Raw genomic sequence first — 18,172 nt, 5'->3', positions numbered from 1 at the left:
GGTCAGTTGTGGGCATCCTTTAACCTCCTAAACATGCTGCACAGCCTGGAACGGGAGCTGGACCTCCACGCCGCGGTGGCGTCACGCTCACGCAGGAGGAACGCTGCTGTTTTAAGAGGAAATCAGTCAAGTTAAATACAAAAACAATGGTTCTTTGTTAATGATTTATGTTGTGAACGTAGGGCAGCAGTTGGCAGAAGAGGAAGTCTGACAACGTTCGCTTTCTACTGTAAAGGAAGTGTTGAGGCTTCAGCTCGCTGCTGCCAGACACCATCAGGAGTGAAATCATGAAATCCCTTTCTTCTTCTCTTCTTCTTCTCTTCTTCTTCTCTTCTTTATGTTCTGCTGAGCCCCCTTCTGCAGAACGGAAGCCACCAGTTTCGTCATTTGCCGGCAGGTTTCTCCATAAATGTGCAGAACTGGTTTTCGTCTGCTTCCATCAGCTCCAGACACACCTTACCCTAATATTCAAATCAGCTTTCTCTCCCTTTGGAGAGGATGAACTCTGTGATCCAATTCAGAGAAGAAATGCACCAGGTTTAGGTTTAGTAGGTCCAAGGGGGGAAGGTAAAGGTGATCTTCCACATGCAGAAGCTTCTACCCTCACTGTGAGGGACGAGGGGACAGTCCTGACACCGTCATCACACCAGCCCCTTATTTTAAATACTACTGCCATGGCCAATGGTTTTCATCTGCTTCTTCTTCTTCCATTTGAGATACGTGATGAAAAGAGCTGTTCCGGTGCACTTGTTATTATTATTATTATTCCATCACCTTTCATCTGCAAAGGGATCCAAACTTTTGGCAGCATTTTTGTGCCTACAGACTGACGTTCCTGCTCCTCTTGTTCTATTTCTGTTCCATGTCATCTTCCTCACAGTTGCCTTTCGCTAAAAAAAACTTCCTGGCAAGAACACTGTAAAATCATTATAAAAAAAGAAAGAATCTGTACATCTGTAGATGTTTTTTCTTTACAACTTCAGATTCATGAGCGAGCAGAAGTGTCATAAAAACTATCTTTTGAAAAATGTAATTTGACAACATCTTCGATGTGTCTCCATGTATTTATGTCCTGCGTTTGTTCTGTTGGTGCTTTTGAAACCCGTTGAACGGGTTCATATATATATTGCATATTTAAATAAGCAGTACAGCGTGGATGGAGTGCTGCGTTCACGGTCTGCTCGTAATTTCCTCCTACGCTCCTTCGAGAACTACGCGACGTTTCTGCGATATAGTCACTTAATAGCGAGAAGGTTCAGCATTAGCTTCACCTTTGGGCCTTTCTTAGTAGACTACACACGGTACTCTGGTGTCCATCAACAGTCCAAAACCACGCACAGTCGGTTGAGTGGAGACTCGTAATTATCCCAGAGTGTGTTACTGAGAAGTGTGTCGATGACGACTGGGACAGGCTCCAGCACCCCCCCGACCCCCGTTAGAAATAAGCGAAAATAGATAGATGGATGAAGGGATGAAACCCAAAGCGCTAGCGCCTCATCCAGGCGCGCCTCGCAGATTCCGAGCCTGCGAGCGGACCGTGAAGGCAGCAGACGCAACTCCTGTTGCTCTGAGGAGGCCGGCCGGTGATTTTCCACTAACCGCGGATGCCGAATCACCCGCTTAAAAAAAGAGAAAAAACAGACAAAGGTCAGAAGGAGACGCGTTTAAAACGGCTCCAACGCCAGACGTTCAGCCCATAGTCTCCCTGGCAGGTGGACGCACGAGACGACACGGACAAGGGACACGACGCGCTCTGAGGACAATAAAGGACAAATAGAAGAAAAAAGAGTCTCATCAGCCGAACAGGTAAGAACATCCTGAGCACACCTACAGAATTAGTGTTTCCATCTAAACCAGTCAGGACGTGGACGCACTTTCCTCGCCCTGACAATGAAATGATGGTGGTGATGATGATGATGATAATGATGGTGTTTTTATTTTATTGCCAGTGTTGCTGTTCTGCTGCATCATTTAGGATTTAGACTCTAGAAAGACAACACGAGCTAAAAGACTTCAGGCACTCGATAAGAAAGGCTTCCGTAAAGTGCTTTTTCCGAATTTAGTTCCTTAATTTGACGCACGCACAAAATAAATGTGCGTGCGTGTGCGCGCGGACGTGCGCGCTTATGTGTTAATGCGTAACATGCATACAGAAATGCAAATAAATTAAACACACACACACACACACACACACACACACACACACACACACTCTTTACCTAAATGATAACTGTCTCCTTTTCTGCTCAGGTAACTCCTGATTAATAAAAAACGAGCCTCTTTCCGTTTTTTAGTGATTCCTTTGTCAGAGGCATCACATGAAGCGACACCACAGGAGTAATTGAGACATTTGTGCTTCTTCCACACGTCTCACCTGGTTCTGGTGCCTTGATGCTGCTCAACAAAATGGCCTCTCTTGTCTGTCTTAATATCTGCCTGTAAAACACGCGTTTCTCTTCCTGCCGTCACACTTCTGTCTCGCCGCTCGAATTTAAACATTTTGAAAATGTTTTAACACGTAACGACCTGTCTGATTTAATCGATCCTGGGGGTCGATTAGCAAATGTCGGAAAACTCTGCGGGTCCGAGAGCGACACTCCCAAGGCTACGTTCTCAGGGGAACCACGCTAACGTGACTGCTCTTCAAGGTCCAGCAGAATCAACTGGACCTAAACGTTCTCAACACACTGTTTTTTGTCACAATCTTGAGTCGGTGCTCCTGCATCGCCCAACACACCTGTACCAGGTAAATTACAGAAAACTGATGATAGGGTGCGAGAAGGGGGTGGCTGCAGCGCCCCCTGTTGGCAGGAGACGCTGCCGTTCGTCTCAAACTACCAGTTTTCAACCACTTTGCCTCCATTTATTCTCTGAAGTAAAATACCAAGCAGAAGTGTGACTGAAGCAGCTCAACCATAGAGCTGAGATCAAAGAAGCCTCTCCAATAGGTTCTAACGGGTCTGGAGGCGGCCACATTAACCAGTCCTGAGCTCAACAGTAGCAACAGCGTTGACGCCTTGGCCGAGGAGTTCCTAAAGTTCTCACGGCTCTGACAATGTTCCGTGACCTGTCAAGGTCATCGGTGGTGTGGGACCTAGGGATCTCCATGGTAACGCCCCTCCCTACAGCAGTGCTGCTGAGGCAGGTTTGTGTGTCCACAGATAAGTCTGGCTGGGGTGGTACCTGACGGTCCGGTTTCCCTCATGTCTGGAGGGAGAGCCATGATTGACTACCTTCCACCAAACGTGTGCTGCCACCTGCTGGTTGTGCGGTTAAAAATGGCGGTTTGGAGCTTTGGCGGTTTGTGTTTTTGGTCATCGGTTCTTGGCTCTGGTGCTTCTTCAGCCCAGCTCCAAGTTGATACTTGCCTGGATCCTGTTTGGAATGGATTTGGAACCAGTTTGGCTGTTATGTGGTGAACAATGGATGTTTAGACTGGCACTAGCTCAGAACCAGTCCTGGAACCTCTTTGGTGGTAAAGGGGAAGTCCAGACCCCGGAGGCCCATGGTGCCACTGATGCTGCTGCTAAGAACGGGACCATCGACTGTGGCTCAGGACCCATCTCCCATTGGTGGTGATCAACTCGTCACGCCCGCCGTCTGTTGTCTGGTGGCAAAATAACTCAAAGTTCTGAACAGAGTTCAATGAAACCTTCTGGAAATGATGATAGTGGGTCAAAGAAGAGGTGATTAAAGTTTGATGGTCCAGGTTCCAGAAGGACTTTGGCCTCTTCCCATGATCAGGGAGCTTTGATAATGGGAACAGCGTAGAGTAGCCTTGTAGTGCTACTGTCTGAACATGTGCGTGCACGCATCTATGCATTAGAACTGATGAAGTTGGTTTTGTTGAACAAAGGAAGACAACTTGGATCTTCAAGGACCTGCTTGTTCTTCCTGGGCAGCTGAAGATGCGTCTGTTCTTCGTTGCTAGGTCAGATTTAAGACCGGTTTGATTTCCAGCCACCTGCTTATTTCCCATTCCCACATGAAAACCCTGAACACAGAACGACTTGGCGATGGCCTCCTGCCTCCTCCGGCTGCTCTGGGGACGCGCTGCGACTCTTTGGTTCTCACGGGTGGCAACGCTTTAATCACTTGGGCGTGACGGATAATTCGGTTCATGTTTGTTTAATTTTTTTTTTTTTTTAAAGCAATTACTTTCGATACCTCTAAAACAACAATCCCCCGGGCAAAGATAACGTTTGCTAATCATAAGCTCACAGCGTCTGTCTGGCTGAAGTTGGTTTGAGATTAGAGCGCCGTCAGAACGGCAGTTGGCAGCTGTGAAAGTAGCAAACATAATTTAAACGGAAACGGATCCATGTGCGAGAAGATGAGGCTAATGCTAATAGTGAAACCTTCAACAACGCGAATGGAATGGTCACCAGATCACGAGAGGGGAGGATGCGGCTCAGCCGAATCCAGTAGAATTCATGTCGTCATGGAAAATCGATTGCGAAATATTCAAGAAACAGGACTTTAGAAATTGGCAGAGGCCACTAAAGGAGTCGCTGTTGACGCAAGGCAGCTAAAACATTCAGGGAAATCAGATTTGAGTCTGATAAGGTGAAGGAGGAAAGAAGGGCTTGAATCTGACGTGATAAAGGGACGGGTGGTGGCTGGAAGTGAGGGGAAAAAGGAGATTTTCCAGGGTCGGTGCAGTGGAAATCTACAGGATCTTAAAATAGGAGCGCGCGTTACATAAGTGAGTGGAAGTGTGGAATGCTGAGCGAGCGCTGAAGTCACTCGTGACTTTGTCGTGCACAAACAATCCACACACGTCCGCCTCCCCGAGCCGGTGGGGAGGTTCCCACTGGGGCTCCAGGAGGTCGCCAACGACCACCCTTCTCGCTGCAGAACCTTTCAGGTCTGCAGACCTTGACGCACCTTCCACTTCCTGCTGCCAAAGCTCGCCGCGCCGTCATGTGACGCTCCTCGCGTGCACCCGCTCTGGTAGCAGAGCTGAAGGGGAAGAAAGGAGTTCCCTTTTAGGTGACTGCAGAGGGAAATTTGGACCTGGATCTGTGAGCTCGAGCGCACACTTGATTAGTTACTGAATATTTGAGGTTCTGTTTCACCAGAATGACGGCTCAGACATTCATCATCATCATCATCTTCATCAGGCTGGGAATGATGGCGATGAAGTAAATTATTATTATTATTTTTTTTCAGAATGCCTCAAAAAGAGAAACTTCAGTGCCTGAAAGACTTCCATAAAGACACTCTGAAGCCGTCTCCGGGTAAGAGCCCAGGAACCCGCCCCGAGGATGAGGCCGAGGGAAAACACCCCCAACGGGAGAAGTGGGCCAGCAAGTTGGACTTTGTTCTGTCCGTGGCCGGCGGCTTTGTTGGTTTAGGGAACGTGTGGCGTTTCCCGTACCTCTGCTATAAGAATGGTGGAGGTGAGCGTGAGTGGCCCAGCACATGCAGTGAATGGAAGATCTGTTCTCCAACACTCCTCCCCCCTCTACGCAGGAGCATTTCTCATCCCGTACTTCATCTTCTTGTTTGGTGGAGGACTGCCTGTGTTCTTCCTGGAAGTGGCACTGGGCCAGTTCACCTCCGAGGGTGGCATCACCTGCTGGGAGAAGCTCTGCCCCATCTTCACTGGTAGGAAAAGACAAACGAGCTGGTGTTGAGTTTAACAAAGGTCTGAGGAAACATTTAATAATTGATGGACCTTCTTGGTTAAAGAACTGACGTCTGTTACTGAGCTACTCTGGATTTCCTGTGTAACCCCCCCCCCCCAGATACCCTCCCACACACTCCAGACCTAATTCCCACTCTAACCTTACTTGGCCCCCGCCGCCTCCAGAAAAGCACCGTCGTTCCTCCCCTCTTAACGCGCTCCTCCCGTCTCCCTTCCTTCATCTTCACACCTCCCCCTCTCCTCCTGCCCTCCACCAGCAAAATGAGGTTCATATATTCGAGTTCCTAAACCTGCACACAAACCTTTAGTTTAACCTCACATTTATTCATTTAATTATTTACTTTGTGGTTAGTTTCAATTCCACCTGATACATCCATTACCCACTCTCTCTCTCTCTCGATCTCACTCTCTCACACACACACACAAACAAGCAAGAGACTAAATGGTGTCCCACATCACATGTTGCTATGGCAACAGCACAGCAACACATCAGAGGAGATGGAGAGCTGCTCATAGATGTACTGATAAAGAGGAGGAGGAGGAATGGGGTGAAAGAACGGAAGGGAAGAAAAGAAAAGCGAGGAAGCCGACAGACGGCTGCTCCTGGACGTCAGTCGGCAGGACGAGAACAAACCTCCCCGAGCACGGGTGGTGGATGGCGACTAAACGGCTGAGAACTCAGATGCTTAATAACACATAATGATGAATAAATAATAATAAACACACACGTTGGTCTCAGGACAGGTTGGTTTTATCCTTAAGGTTCCACTGTTTGTCTCACTGGCCCCGGGGGGCGTGTACTTGTGCGTGCATGTGCGTGACCAGTGATGTTGAAGGACATTCATTTGGCTGAACGGCCCGCACGCACGCACACACACACACACACACACACACACACACACACACACACACACCACTGTGTCAAGGTTTGAGGGTGTTTTCATACTGCGCGCTGGTTCCTGGCCTCATAACGCAGGAGTGTGTGTGTGTGTGTGTGTGGGGGAGCTTCAGTGGACATTAGTTCTGTTGCTGAAGCAGCAGGTTGGGTGTGAAGGTCACAAGTCACGGGGTTGGGGGGGGGGGGTGGAACTGAAAACAAGCATTAAAAAGAGGAAGTGACACGCTCAGGGCTCACAGTGAAACTCCTGTGTATTTTAATCCTCTCACATTTATATTCGGTCATTTAGCAACTTCCCTTAGTCACCTGAACGGTTGAATCATATGGAATTCCTGGAATTCCCGCCCTGTTGAGGTCGCCAAGTTCAAGCGACCCTTTGAATGTGTGAAGGCAGATTCAGAGTTTGATCCCCAAGCAGCTGGAAGAGGCCTGCTTTTATTCACCCTTCTGCCCCCCCCCTCTCTCCAGGCATCGGTTACGCCTCCATCGTGATTGTGTCCCTGCTCAACATCTACTACATCGTCATCCTTGCCTGGGGTGTGTACTACCTGTTCCAGGTGGGTTCAGAATGTCAGTCTCTGATTAAATCTACTAAATTAGTGTTGATTATATGCACCACACGTCCACCGAGCAGGAAGCCTCCATAGCCTGTCTCCGTGTCCACATGTGCTGCTGAAATGTTCCCGTTGTCCTCATCAGCTTGGCTTTAACTGCCTCCTTTGCTTCCTTCCCTCCAGTGTTTCCAGCCTGAGCTTCCCTGGGCCAAGTGCCACCACCCCTGGAACACCAACCGCTGCATCGAGGACACCAGCCGCATGAACAGGTCCCTCATGCTGGCGGCCAACGCCTCCAACGTGACCCTGGTCTCCCCCGTCACCGAGTTCTGGGAGTAAGTTAGGCGCCGCGCTCTGGCGTGATCGGTGGGCCGTCCCGTAAACGGTGAACTCTTCAAGAGAAGAGCCGACACCGTTTCTGACTCGAGGAACCGAACTGTTGATTTTCCGTCCTCGGTGGCTCCAAAAGACCAAAGCTGAGCTGACGGTTGTTCTCTTTGTTGCAGAAATAATGTGCTCGCCATCAGCTCCGGGATCGACGACTTGGGTCCTGTGAAGTGGGACCTCGCCCTGTGTTTGCTGTTCGTCTGGGTCATCTGCTTCTTCTGTATCTGGAAGGGAGTCAAATCTACTGGAAAGGTGCGATTCAGTTTGGATCAAAACTTCCACTTTATCCTAAAATCGGTGATTTTCCCTTTGTGCTGTTATGAATCGCTGCTAACGAGCCGCATCAATGTTGACGCAGCGTGCACACATCCAACATTTGCTATGGACAATTGGGTAACTTGATGCTAATAAAGGATAAGCTGTTAGCACGCCTCGCATTTAAAACGATTCCTTAATCTCGTGTCTTTATTCCAAACTTTCCAGACCTTTTTAAAAACTGAAATTAGAGCTACGTTTTATTTCTTTTGGCAGCTGATTGCAGGATGTAGAACATAAAACACGGTGCTATGGCCAGAAGCAGCTGAATCGATGTCAGACTGTAGTGTTTATACTCTCAGCACTCCTTATTGATTTGTCTGGCCTGGCTTATGGTCTGTCCGCTCCAAGTCAGACATCTGGTACGTTAGCGGCTCATACGAGGCCCACGTGTGGTGACAACTGGCCCGGTTTAAGGCGGCCTGTTCTGGGTTCCCATCACGGGGCGGCGGCGTCTGGCTGACTGCCCTCACTGAGGTTGTTATTGTGATCCCTCAGGTGGTCTACATCACGGCCACGTTTCCCTTCGTCATGCTCATCGTGCTGCTGATCCGCGGCGTGACGCTGCCGGGAGCCAGTCAGGGAATCAAGTTCTACCTGTACCCCGACCTTGAACGCCTGAAGGACCCAGAGGTAAGTGCCCCACTGCTGCAGCTGGCTCAGGCGTTAACGGGGGACAAGCTGTCGGTCGCGTCCAACGGTGACGCGGCAGCGGCGCCCAAAACATAACAAAGGTGCACCGATAGCGAAGCAGTCAGAGAAACTAAACGTGTCGGTCCACAAACCACCAAGAAAACACACACACACACACACACACTCTGAAAACAAAGCAGGAATTAAACGGGGTCTGGTCGAGCCGTCGGCCTTCCCCCGACCTGCATCCGACCTCACACACGGACCAAGAGCAGCAGAATTAAGTCAGACCGAGGTCGTTTAAAGAAGCAGGACGGTTTCCTGTGTCGACACTTTCACATCCGCGGTCGGCTGTCTCCGTACCTGGGACTGAAAGTGCATGGGCGGGCCTCAGCCTTGTTGTCTCCACTCTGTCCTGTCCCTCGCTAGGTGTGGATTGACGCAGGCACCCAGATCTTCTTCTCCTACGCCATCTGTCTGGGCGCCATGACGTCCTTGGGGAGCTACAACAAGTACAAATACAACTGCTACAGGTGAGGCAGCAGCTTCGGTGATGGGGTGCGCGGTAGGGTCCAGAGGGAAGTGTCTTCATTAACAAATCCTCCTCATGACATATGTGTGACATAGGGACTGTATGCTGCTGGGAATCCTCAACAGTGGTACCAGTTTTGTGTCTGGCTTCGCAATATTTTCCGTCCTGGGCTTCATGGCACAAGAGCAAGGGGTGGACATTGCTGATGTGGCAGAGTCAGGTACGAGGGTCCTGCAAAGGCAGCAGCGGTGGTGGGCGCTGCTGCCCGCTCAAGCGAAACAACCGACAAACAGCAACGAAACCCCAAAAAAGGTCTTTGCCAATGCGTTTATCACGGGAACCAGTCAAACAATCACAATAAGAGACTCCCCCAGTTACAAACGTCGGCATCAAATTCTGGCAGTTCCACGAGACGTCGCTCAGACGCCGAGTTTGGGTCAGAACGGTTCTGGATGGTCTGAGGTGGACCTGCTGGTTTATGTTGGTCTTTCTGCTGCTTTTCTACCTATGTGAGACAGATGTGCTGGTCATCGCTGTGTCCTCAAGCTTTGTGTGTCCTGTTCAGTAGCTTGCCCTCTGTGCCAGGTGGCTCTGGAACATCTGTAATTGGACAGTTGGACCTGGCTACCAGAGATGACAGATGTTGACGTCTGCTCATGTCCTTTTGAATGAGAAGCTAAACATCCAGTTTCCTTGACTGATCGGTCACCTCCAATATTCTGTCCAGGACAGACGGGTCACAGTTCCGTCCACACAGGATCCAGTTAAGCCCGAGGCTGTAGACAAGTGTTTGCCTTTGTTTAGCTAGTCCAGGTCACGGGGGGGGGGGACATGCTGTGCTCTCCAACAGACGCTACATGTCTTTTCCACCTTCTGAAAATTGAAATCTCATTGTTTAAATCTTTATTTTATCACAAGGCTAACGAACTGAACGCTTCTGGGTCAGTCTGTTCTGTAAAGAGGCTTGAAAGTTGCTTCACAATGATCCCGGCAGCTGTATCACCAGGCTTTGTGTGTCGCTGTCCCCAGATAATTCAGAGATAAAGCCCTGAGCAGCTCCATGTTGTGTCAAATCTGGAATATTCTAGAGCTGCAGGACTACAATCAGAAGGTGGTGCGTTGAACTGGGGCGACATGCTGCTCTGTTACAATGAAAGCTACGTTTCCAGCTGCAAATCTCAGAATAGAATCTGGTAGGAAGGAGAATCACGTGTGTTGTGCTGCTCTTTAACGTCCTGACAGCAGAGACGATGATAAAGCTGGAGACAATGAACAAACTGTTCTTTATCAGTGTGGAGGGGTTGAGATTAACTTCAGTTTGGCTTTATTCCTCCTTGTGTTACACTCCAGGATGTCTCTGCCCCCCCCCCCCCCCCTCCCCCCAGGCAGTAACAAAACCACAAAATGGCATGTTAATGTTCATGGCTGTTTTGAGGAAGTTCTACAGGAAGGTTTTTTTCCTTGAGTCAACTTAGTGTTTGGTTGGATGCGTTGTTGTTGTTCAAGCGAAAAACCAAACTGCAGCTCTGCGTCACGTCTTCGGCTGCTTTGGTCGATCTGTTTTTCTGGACTTCCTGTTTTACAGCTGAAGTCAGTGTCGCCCTAGAACGGCTGAGAAACGGGCTTGTGTTGTGAAAACAAGCCGGAAATGCAGCATCTCCCTCTGGCTCCAGCGCTCGATTGGCTCCATATTAAAGCTTTTCTGTTTGAAAGATCTGGATCTGGATCCAGGATCAGCTGATCTGCATCTGCCGGTGCTCTTACAGCACACTCTGCTAGTGTCCTCCCTCCCTGCGCTCCTGTGATTTGTTGTCCGTTTCCCTGTTTCACGCTGTTTCGGATGGAACCTAATTGTGGCAAACGTGTTCCTGTTAGTTTGTTGCTTGTTTGTACAGGAAGTGGCAGGTAAGGAAGGACGCTTGACTGAACACAACTTTGCTGTGTAGCTTTGTCTCTGTGCTCTACTGGGATGCAGATCCGATAAGATTATCCTGATACTAACGTTGCCCCCCCTCCCTGTCTGCTTACCCCCTTACCCCACCCCCCTCCTCTGCAGGTCCAGGCCTGGCCTTCATCGCTTACCCCAAGGCTGTAAGCATGATGCCCTTCCCAACGGTCTGGGCAGTTCTCTTCTTCGTCATGCTGCTGCTGCTCGGCCTCGACAGTCAGGTAACGTTTTCAGTCGCTCGGCGTCGGCGTTCGTTGCCACATCGGGGCCGATCGTTGCCACATTAGCATCAATATTCCACGTCTGCTTCCCTTCAGTTTGTGGAGGTGGAAGGACAAATCACATCATTGGTGGATCTGTATCCATCCTTCCTAAGGAAGGGTTACCGCAGAGAGGTTTTCATCGCTATCATCTGCTGCATCAGCTACCTGATTGGACTCGCCATGGTTACCAAGGTAATGGAACTATAAAAGGTGACGAGAAAAGGCAGAACGCAGGCAGGACGGGCGCAGGCCGACGCAGATGGCTTCACTACTCTGCTGCTGGATGAGAGGCCTGACACACGCAGCATGTTCCCGACTGTACGTGGTGGCCGGTGGCCTCGTTCAGGCTGTAAATCAGGAACAGCATTCAGACGTTATTAGCTTCAGTCCCAGAGGAGGCGACTCAGGGCAATGTTCTTTGTGCTGTCAGGCCCAGAGGCCCCCCAGGATTATGAGATTCACTAGACTTTTTGGACCCCGCTCTCTTCCGCTCCTATTTCTGTCTCTGCTGTGGTTTCCCCTCCCTGTTGCTCATTATGTCTTATTTATGTTTCCATGTTCTCTTGTTCTCCTCTGGCCCTTCACTCATCTGTTTTTAGGCAGGAACCTAAAAAGCCTCTTGACTCCTTCACTCACTCGGCGCCCCTTTATTGTTTCCTCCATGTCTACATCCCAGTTTTAGCTCAAACGTTGGCTCATCCGTAGAAACGGAGAAAGAAAGCGAAACATCCCGCCCGTAGACTCGTTAATATTTAGCCATCCTCATGTCTGGGGCTCCAGAAATGCCCGATAAGCCTCACTAAGGTGTAGAGTACGTGTGTGTCTTCATGCTGGATGTAAACGTCTGTGACCAGAGGCTGATGGCTGTGTTTGCTCTCTGCAGGGTGGCATGTACATTTTCCAGCTGTTTGATTACTATGCAGCCAGCGGTGTGTGCCTTCTGTGGGTGGCATTCTTTGAATGTATAGCTGTTGCCTGGGTTTATGGTGAGTGCTGTTAATGTCTTCATCTATCCTAGAAATACAAGAAAAAGCTGTTCCAGGGTCGTTCCTGGGCATTTGGACTGTTGGCTGCTCCATTTTGTAACGGCTTTAATGTTGCCTTCACTGACACTGATGTATTTGAATGTGTTTCCAGGCGTTGATAATTTCTACGATGCTTTAGAAGACATGTTGGGCTACAGACCAAATCCTTGGATGAAATGGAGCTGGACTGTTATCACTCCTCTGCTGTGTGTGGTGAGAACCTTGTTGTTTTCGTGGCCCGTGTGAAGAATTTTCACGAGTTGTCCCAGGACGACTCTCAGGAATGTGGCCCATTGAGTGAGGAGGCGTAGTTAGAGACTCGTAAATCCTTCAGATGATGAATGTTTAAAAGCACTTGTCGTGTGCAGCGTGTTCCCGTTGACACTCCTCTTCCTGTCCAGGGCTGCTTCGTCTTCTCTTTGGTCAAATACAAGCCTCTGACCTACAACAAGGTCTACGAGTATCCCGACTCGGCCATTGCCCTCGGCTGGACTCTGGCCTTGGCCTCCATGATCTGCATCCCCATGGTGGTCGTCATCAAGATCATCCAGTCCGACGGGCCACTTATCGAGGTGGGTGGACTGACGGTCCCAGCGGTCTGTCAACACATCTTGATGCCGCTCCTGAAGCATTTTCCTGCCTGCTCTCCACAGAGGATCAAGGCGGTGGCCGCTCCAGTCCGTGGTGGCGCCAGTTCACGTCCCAAAGAGCTCACCTTCCCACTGGACCCCAATGGGAACAGTGGCGGGCTGAAGGCGCCAACCCACATCATTGTAGAAACCATGATGTAAAGGAACAAGGTGGAGGCTCTCCATGAGACGGCTCTCCTTTCCTCCTGCTCCTCCTCTAAAATGCTTCTAAGGCTAATTAGCTTTCTGTTTGTCTGTCTGTCTGTTGGACTGAAAAGGGTTTAAGGACAACGAATCCTGGTTCAAATCTTTTAGAGACACTTGGTGATTTTCTCGAGGGTAACAATCATGATTTTATTTTTTTTTTCACAACTTCCCCCCTTTGAATCACAAATTTTGCTTAATGCAATTAAACGGGTCAAAATTCTTATTCCGTGATCATGTGATCCAAACGCACCACAACCTCATTCTTACCAAAATAAGGCAAAAATCCCAACGCTCTCCTTAGTCTGTCAAAGCAGCCGGTTGTGTCTTCGGCCGCCGTTGACCAACGGCGCCGAGGCTCCTGTAGAGCATCTGAAGGATTTGAAGGAAGGAGGTTGGACCCTTGCGTGTGTAGTTTGTGGTGTGTTGTACAGTAGTAGCTCATCAGCCTGTATCTATCTCTATTTATCCTCCTGTCCTAGAACAGTTGACAGTACTGTAGTGACTGCAATAGGCAACCTTGGCCTCTGTTGGGTTGAGTTTATTTTACGAGGACGTTACTGTGCTTTGGCCATCTGTTAATGTTCATTTTTCAACTTTAAGGTGATAATGCTATAAGTATTTACTGTTGATGATTATTGCTGTAATTTTAATCTGAATAAGAAACACTGCAGATTGCTGGTGGCAGCCATCCCAGTCTCCTTCCCGACTGTGAATCCTCTCCAGCATCAGACGGCCGGCGGTTCAGTCTCAGTCCAAACAAACCCTGCAGCTTGGTTTTCCCCTCCCACATGTTTGGTTATTCTTCAAGGCTTTTACATATTTTGCGAGAGCAGAGAAGCTTGTTCTGCTTTTGGAAGTTCTCGGCACATCATCCGGTCAGGAATTTTGAGTGGTTCTGAGAAACAGCTGACCCAAGCCGTTAGAACCCAGCAGAACAGGGTGTACGGCTCATAAAGGCTCAAACAACTCTGAGAAACGGCGTGCACAGCGCGTGCGTGTGCATCCTGTGCATCAGTGGGCGGAGCCTATGAGCAGTTCTGAAGAACTGAGCTCGGCTTCGGTGGTACCATGAACCAGCCATTTCTGTATCTGTGTTTGAGGGTTTGGGTCAGATGGACACAGCTTCTGCGGTGGCTCCATCTGCGAGCGCAGATAATGGAGGCGCAGGAAACCACGTGTCCTCAGCACGCGTGACTGTTGGTTCATCCGCTTGTGGGTTTTTTCCACCGATGCCTCCTCTGAAAAAAAAACACCCCTCGTGCTTCTGTGCTGCAGCAACAGGAAATTCGACATGAAGCCGCATTTCAAACAGAACAAAAGTGAAACCAGAGTGTTGACATTTGAGAGGAGCGGCGCTGAGAGACGCCAGTGTCCCGTGGCTCTGTTGCAACTCTGCCGAGATGAGTTCAGAACACGTCAGTCATGTGACGCAGGCAGGCACCACCTGATCGGACCATCCCGGGACCACCGACGCCAGCTGGGCCCGAACTGTTCAACCCTTCAGTCGGAGGGTGAACCAGCAGGGAGGCCCGTCTGAGGCAGAGATGGAGGGGGAGGAATCTAAAGGTCGCTCCTGGCAGTCGGAGCGAGGGGGACCGAGGCCCTTTCACCTCCTCCTTAAAGTAGAAACTCCAGAAAGGCCAGTTGCTCCTCCAGCAGCAGCCAAACCAGCCAACCCCCCCCCCCCCCCCAACGAGAGCAGATCCCCCCCAGTTCATGCAGCAGCTGTCAGAACCCGGACGTGACGCGGCCCACTCATGGCAGCGCCAGAAGCTTTTGCACAGAACCGGGTCTCCGTTCTGGAGGACGTTTGCACTGCTAGTTAAAAATGCACTGAAGCCTTTTAAATGCACAGACAAGTTGGTGTTCGAGACCTTTGCAGCTGAAGTTGGAGACGTGAAGCGAAGCAAACTCTTGTCCACACCTTCTGTTGCCAGATCTTCGTGTGGAGACTTGGACCAGAACCAATCCAGTCACTTTTCATTTGTTTATGTGGCCTCTGTGTCCTCCTGCCCTCTCAACGTGCTCCCCCAGTCAGGCTCACTTCACCTCCCTGGGATCTAAACCAATATCCAGTGTTTTCTCTTTAAATGTTGCATTTGAAAACCAATCTGCAGGTTTTTCCTCCCGATGCTGCAGGATGTAAAGGTTCTGCTGTTGAGATTATGACCTTCACTTTCAAGGTTCTTTGATTGTATCCAGACTTGTCTCCTGTTTTTGATCATCTGTCACACATCTGCCTTTTTATATTTTACGTTTTTGAGTCATGTAGTCATTTCCTTTGTTATAAAACACTTCTTCCATCCTCCGGGTTTATCGTGTACATACATGCATGCTTTTATCGGGATTTTCCTGCTTGAGCCGTTTATGCAGAAATGCTTTGAGGGTGGTCTTCAAACTGCACAAAAGTTCACTCCAAGCTGAAATGACCAGAGGTCAAAGGTCAACGAAGCCTCAAAGGCCGCGTGAGGTCACAGCAGAAACTCAGCCCGCACTAATGCCAGATTCTTTTGTGCAATAATCTGTAGGGTAATCTAGGTTCTGGGCATTTTCCCCCTCCCAGTAACTAAAAATGAGCTTCAAGTCAATCAGCTGTAGATTCAATCAGAAGGAAATCGGAATATTTGGGCTTCAGTTGCATTAAAAACCCCAAATGCTCAAATCACCCAGAGAATCCTCTTATTCTGGTGATCTGTCGAGCCGCCTGGACCTTCAGAACATCAGCGTTCAGGCCTGTGAGGCTCCTTTCCTTCGTTTCTTCAACGGGAGCTTTTCTTTGGAATCTCCTGCAGCTTCTGCATTTCCCTCATTTTTTCCCAAACTTGTGTTTTCCTTCCTGAACTGACCTTGAAGCCCTCTGGGAGCTGGAGCTCCCCCCTCAGACGCGACGCTGCCTCTGTGCTCCCTGCTTTCGTCTGTAAACCAGCCCGTCTCAGAATGTTTGAGGTTTTTTTTTTTTTTTTTTTTTTTTCTCAATTCTTGCCGTGGGGTAAAAACGTTTTTAACAAAGTAATTTGAAAGCTTTTATTTTTTACTTGTATGGCCAACCTGTAAAGTAGGAAACGTGTTTAAACAAGTTTTACAAAAACGTAAGACTTTTTTTTTATTTGGTAATAAAAAAAGGCACAAAACAATATAAAGTGTGTGTTTGTGTGGTGACTGAATAGTTCTGGTCCAAAATAACGGCACGCTTTAATTAGATGCTACAAATTAGTCTCGAGTAGTTTCAGAGCTTCTGGAACTTTAAAACAAAGTTCTGGAGTTGAATCAAACACTGAAAATAATAAGGCAGATTACTTGTAAATAAATGTCTTTAATCTAGTTATTCTGGGTTGTTATCTAGTTATTCTGGGTTGTTATCTAGTTATTCTGGGTTGTTATCTAGTTATTTTGGGTTGTGACGCAGTTATTCTGGGTTATAACCTAGTTATTCTGGGTTGTTATCTAGTTATTCTGGGTTATCTAGTTATTTTGGGTTGTGACTCAGTTATTCTGGGTTATAACCTAGTTATTCTGGGTTGTTATCTAGTTTTTCTGGGTAATTATCTAGTTATTCTGGGTTATAACCTAGTTATTCTGGGTTGTTATTTAGTTATTCTGGGTTATAACCTAGTTATTCTGGGTTGTTATTTAGTTATTCTGGGTTATAACCTAGTTATTCTGGGTTGTTATCTAGTTATTAGTGTTGATCTCACTTCTTGTGAATGAAGGAAGGAATGAATGAATGAAATGGAATAAAATTCAGTCCCAGCTTGTTTTCCAGTTTAGTTCCAGTTAAGTTTCTCATCTCTAAATCTCCTTCACAAGATAAACTGATAATAATAATAAACTGACTGACTCGGAGGGAAAAGTTTTGTTTTGAACAAACACAAATGTGACAAATGTGTTGCCGAGCAACGGCCTCAGTGAGAACATTGAAAGAGAACTGGAGGAGTTGTGAGGTCATCATCATGAAGTTGTGAAATTCATTCGGTTTGTCATCCGTTCAAATCTCACAACAGCCTTGATGCCAAAGGAATTGTGGGTAACCTGCAGCACGAGCGCACGTGCACGTGCTCGTGAGGCCTCTGGTAGCGTCTGAGCGGGACATGAGCAGCCCAGCAAAGCTGCTGGGAAAAGCTCCCGTTTCCAGGATATCTGGGCCGGAGCAGCGACCCGAAGCAGTGGGTCAGGTTCTCCGAGGAGCTCCGAGGAGAAAATACTCTCCAACTTCCTGTTGTGGATCAGTTCTGGCTCTTCGCTCTCTTGGCTCGGACCTTCCAGATATCAAAAGATGCGTTTAGGAGGATTCCTCTTTAGAAACGGGCTCCAGCTGCTCCAGCAGTTGGTTCCAAAAACCAGATTTTCCAGGGTGAAATGACGGAGCTGTATGGGAACCACTGGCTCTGCTTTCCCATGTGCTCATAAATCTGTGTGTGTGCGTGTGTGTGTGTGTGTTTGGGCGGTTATGTAAGAGCTGACTCGGGGGAATTATTAAGTCAGTAAAAACAGAATGTACAGTTTTGTCTTCACACAGCATAAACCACAGTATGTAGCAGACACACACCCATCTATCTTCTATCTTTGTGAGGACTTCCATCTACATAATGCATTACCCAACCCTGACCCTGACCCCAACCCTAACCAACACAAGTGACCCCCAACCCCGACCCTGACCCCGACCCTAACCCTAACCAACACAAGTGACCCTCGACCCTAACCCTAACCAACACAAGTGACCCCCGACCCTGACCCCGATCTAAAGCTAGCTCTAAAATGTCCTCACTTTGCTTGTAGAATGTCTTCATTTTACTCAATATATTGCCACACACACACACACACACACACACACACACACACACACACACACACACACACACTCACAGAAAACGCGTAGCCACATTTCTCAAACCCAGACAGTCAACGTAAAATTAGATTTTTATTCCTCTTTGTTCTTGTTTTTCATGTTCTAGAAAATAAAAAAGGACAACAAACAAAATTATAGATTTTCTTTTGATCTTTTATACTTGCTCTCAGGTTTCAGAAGAGTACTGTTGTCATAGAAAAATACTATATTACATAGAACTTTACACCATTTGGAAAAACAAAGTACACAACATGGATGCATACGGTATCAACAACCCAATCCGGA

The 18,172-nt window shown here is 48.4% G+C and overlaps 1 protein-coding gene across 1 annotated transcript; it reads left to right on the top strand.

Annotated features, from left to right (window-relative positions):
* The first annotated feature begins 1,567 nt into the window (after positions 1–1,567).
* Positions 1,568–16,177, top strand: LOC101063401 (sodium- and chloride-dependent taurine transporter-like). Its single transcript, XM_011619844.2, has 15 exons — positions 1,568–1,806; positions 5,173–5,402; positions 5,476–5,610; positions 7,017–7,105; positions 7,286–7,437; positions 7,609–7,741; positions 8,303–8,437; positions 8,867–8,970; positions 9,065–9,189; positions 11,026–11,138; positions 11,235–11,372; positions 12,064–12,166; positions 12,318–12,418; positions 12,607–12,777; positions 12,859–16,177. Exons 2-15 carry the CDS (start codon positions 5,174–5,176, stop codon positions 12,994–12,996), a joined length of 1,866 nt encoding a protein of 621 aa, XP_011618146.2. The 5' UTR covers positions 1,568–1,806; position 5,173; the 3' UTR covers positions 12,997–16,177.
* Positions 16,178–18,172: the final 1,995 nt, after the last annotated feature.

The sequence above is a fragment of the Takifugu rubripes genome, chromosome 19 (assembly GCF_901000725.2).
Source record: "Takifugu rubripes chromosome 19, fTakRub1.2, whole genome shotgun sequence".
Taxonomy (NCBI): Eukaryota; Metazoa; Chordata; class Actinopteri; order Tetraodontiformes; family Tetraodontidae; genus Takifugu; species Takifugu rubripes.
This window is presented reverse-complemented; position numbering and strand designations above follow the sequence as displayed.

Bases quoted from the DNA above. Each gene is read 5' to 3' on its own strand.
- LOC101063401 (XM_011619844.2), top strand. From the start codon at position 5,174: ATGCCTCAAAAAGAGAAACTTCAGTGCCTGAAAGACTTCCATAAAGAC. The intron at 7,106-7,285 runs GTGGGTTCAGAA...CCTTCCCTCCAG, and splicing joins GTGTGTACTACCTGTTCCAG to TGTTTCCAGCCTGAGCTTCC. The intron at 8,971-9,064 runs GTGAGGCAGCAG...TGTGTGACATAG, and splicing joins TACAAATACAACTGCTACAG to GGACTGTATGCTGCTGGGAA.